The sequence below is a fragment of the Colletotrichum tamarilloi genome (genome assembly GCF_030869305.1).
Source record: "Colletotrichum tamarilloi strain Tom-12 chromosome Unknown Scaffold_486.1, whole genome shotgun sequence".
NCBI lineage: Eukaryota > Fungi > Ascomycota > Sordariomycetes > Glomerellales > Glomerellaceae > Colletotrichum > Colletotrichum tamarilloi.
Genome location: NW_026849868.1, coordinates 1 through 1,540, shown reverse-complemented (window position 1 = coordinate 1,540; position 1,540 = coordinate 1). Strand labels below are relative to the sequence as shown.

At 53.1% G+C, this 1,540-nt stretch overlaps 1 protein-coding gene across 1 annotated transcript; it reads left to right on the top strand.

Moving 5' to 3' along the window:
- Positions 1-447: 447 nt before the first annotated feature.
- Positions 448-1,002, top strand: CTAM01_17308 (uncharacterized protein; the record flags this gene model as incomplete). Its single annotated transcript, XM_060533293.1, has 1 exon — positions 448-1,002. One exon carries the CDS (start codon positions 448-450, stop codon positions 1,000-1,002), a length of 555 nt encoding a protein of 184 aa, XP_060372129.1.
- Between the last annotated feature and the right edge of the window lie 538 nt (positions 1,003-1,540).

The window sequence follows — 1,540 nt, the reverse complement described above, 5'->3', positions numbered from 1 at the left end:
CTATCGCAGATTTGTCACTGTGTCTGATTATGACTACGCTCGCTCTCGCGCAGACTGTACTGTAGAAGAGGGATCGAGATGCTGAGGGGTTTCGGCGGGTGATGTACGGCTTTCTTTCCCAGTCAAAGCGAGCGCCTTTTTCATACAAAACCAGATGAGAGACGGCGGATAAGGGACGGAAGTAGCCATCTTGGATCGTACAGAGAGCCAAAACAACCAGTGAAATTTCGAGCGCTCAAAGCTCATTTCGGGCAAGCTGAGTACTTCGCATTTAAAAGATCACGGCGGCATTTCCATTCATGAGTGAATTTGTCAAATGTAATGATGCCATCGTAGTATATAATCCCAGTGCCTCGGAAGATATCGTTTCAACCATCGTCCCGCGGCAATTCTCTACACGTCATCTCATCGTTCACAGCCCATTCTCAGGCGTCAGTACGCCTGTACATGATCAGCATGAGCGTCCGTGGTGTTGTGTCCCTGAATATCACGATCGTCTTCGTGTCCGGACTGACGGGGCTGGCGGGCAGACCACTTCATGATATCAGGCAGCTCATGCGTCTCGACACGGACTCTTGTCAGTCGGACGTACCGGATGACCCTCCTCTGGTGGTCAGCCAGCAGACGTTAGAGGAGACGCTTGCGCGCCTCGGGATCTCTCCCGAGAAGGTGCGATCTAAAAGTCGGACGAGAGGCGAGCTTACGGCTCTCGTCGGCTGCGATGCCGCAGGGTCGACCATGGAAAATCCCCGCGATGGCAACCGCGTTCCCGATCCGGTGTCCCCGAAGACCACGATAGCCGGACTGCGACTTGTCATCGACCGCATCAACTCGATCATCCAGAGACTTGATCACCAGCTCCGTGTTCTGAGCGACGCACAAGAGCGATTGCGAAAGCTGGCGTTGTTGACGACAGAGGAGGTGGATTGGGATGATCCCGTCACGCAAATTCGGTCGGAGGAAGCGCTCTTCGACTGTGAATCGGAGGTAGGGGAGACGTAGATGGAAAGGTTGCTCGGCTACGATTACCATAGAGTTTACCGTACGTTAGCCTTGAGGGTTGAATCAAAAAGATGTGTATGCGCTAGTATGTACCACTAGGGGGAATCGCCTGCAGAGATATTCACAAAGGGTGAGCTTTTGGAAGCATTTACGTGCCCAGAATAATGAAAAGAATCAATACCCTCCATCCTCCTCTACTCAGAACTGCCGTCCATGTGACTTGCGGAGTGGTGGCCACAGGGCTAGTCCGTGATCCATTGCCGTACCAGTGTACGCCTTCCTGAACAGTTTGACATGACGCGACTGCGATGGCATCAAACTAGATGGCCCATCTAGAATACCGGCGACCTTCTGGCTGCTCGGTGGTCTTGAAGGGCTCACACCTGTATTTGTTTTATTCTACCGATCCATGACCACATAAGTTTGGGCCGTTGAACCAAAAGGATCCACCCTGACCCCGACCGGACACCACCGTCATCCTTGACGAGGAACACATCCGGGTCAGACATCCTCTTGCCGACACTCCGATCCGAGCGAA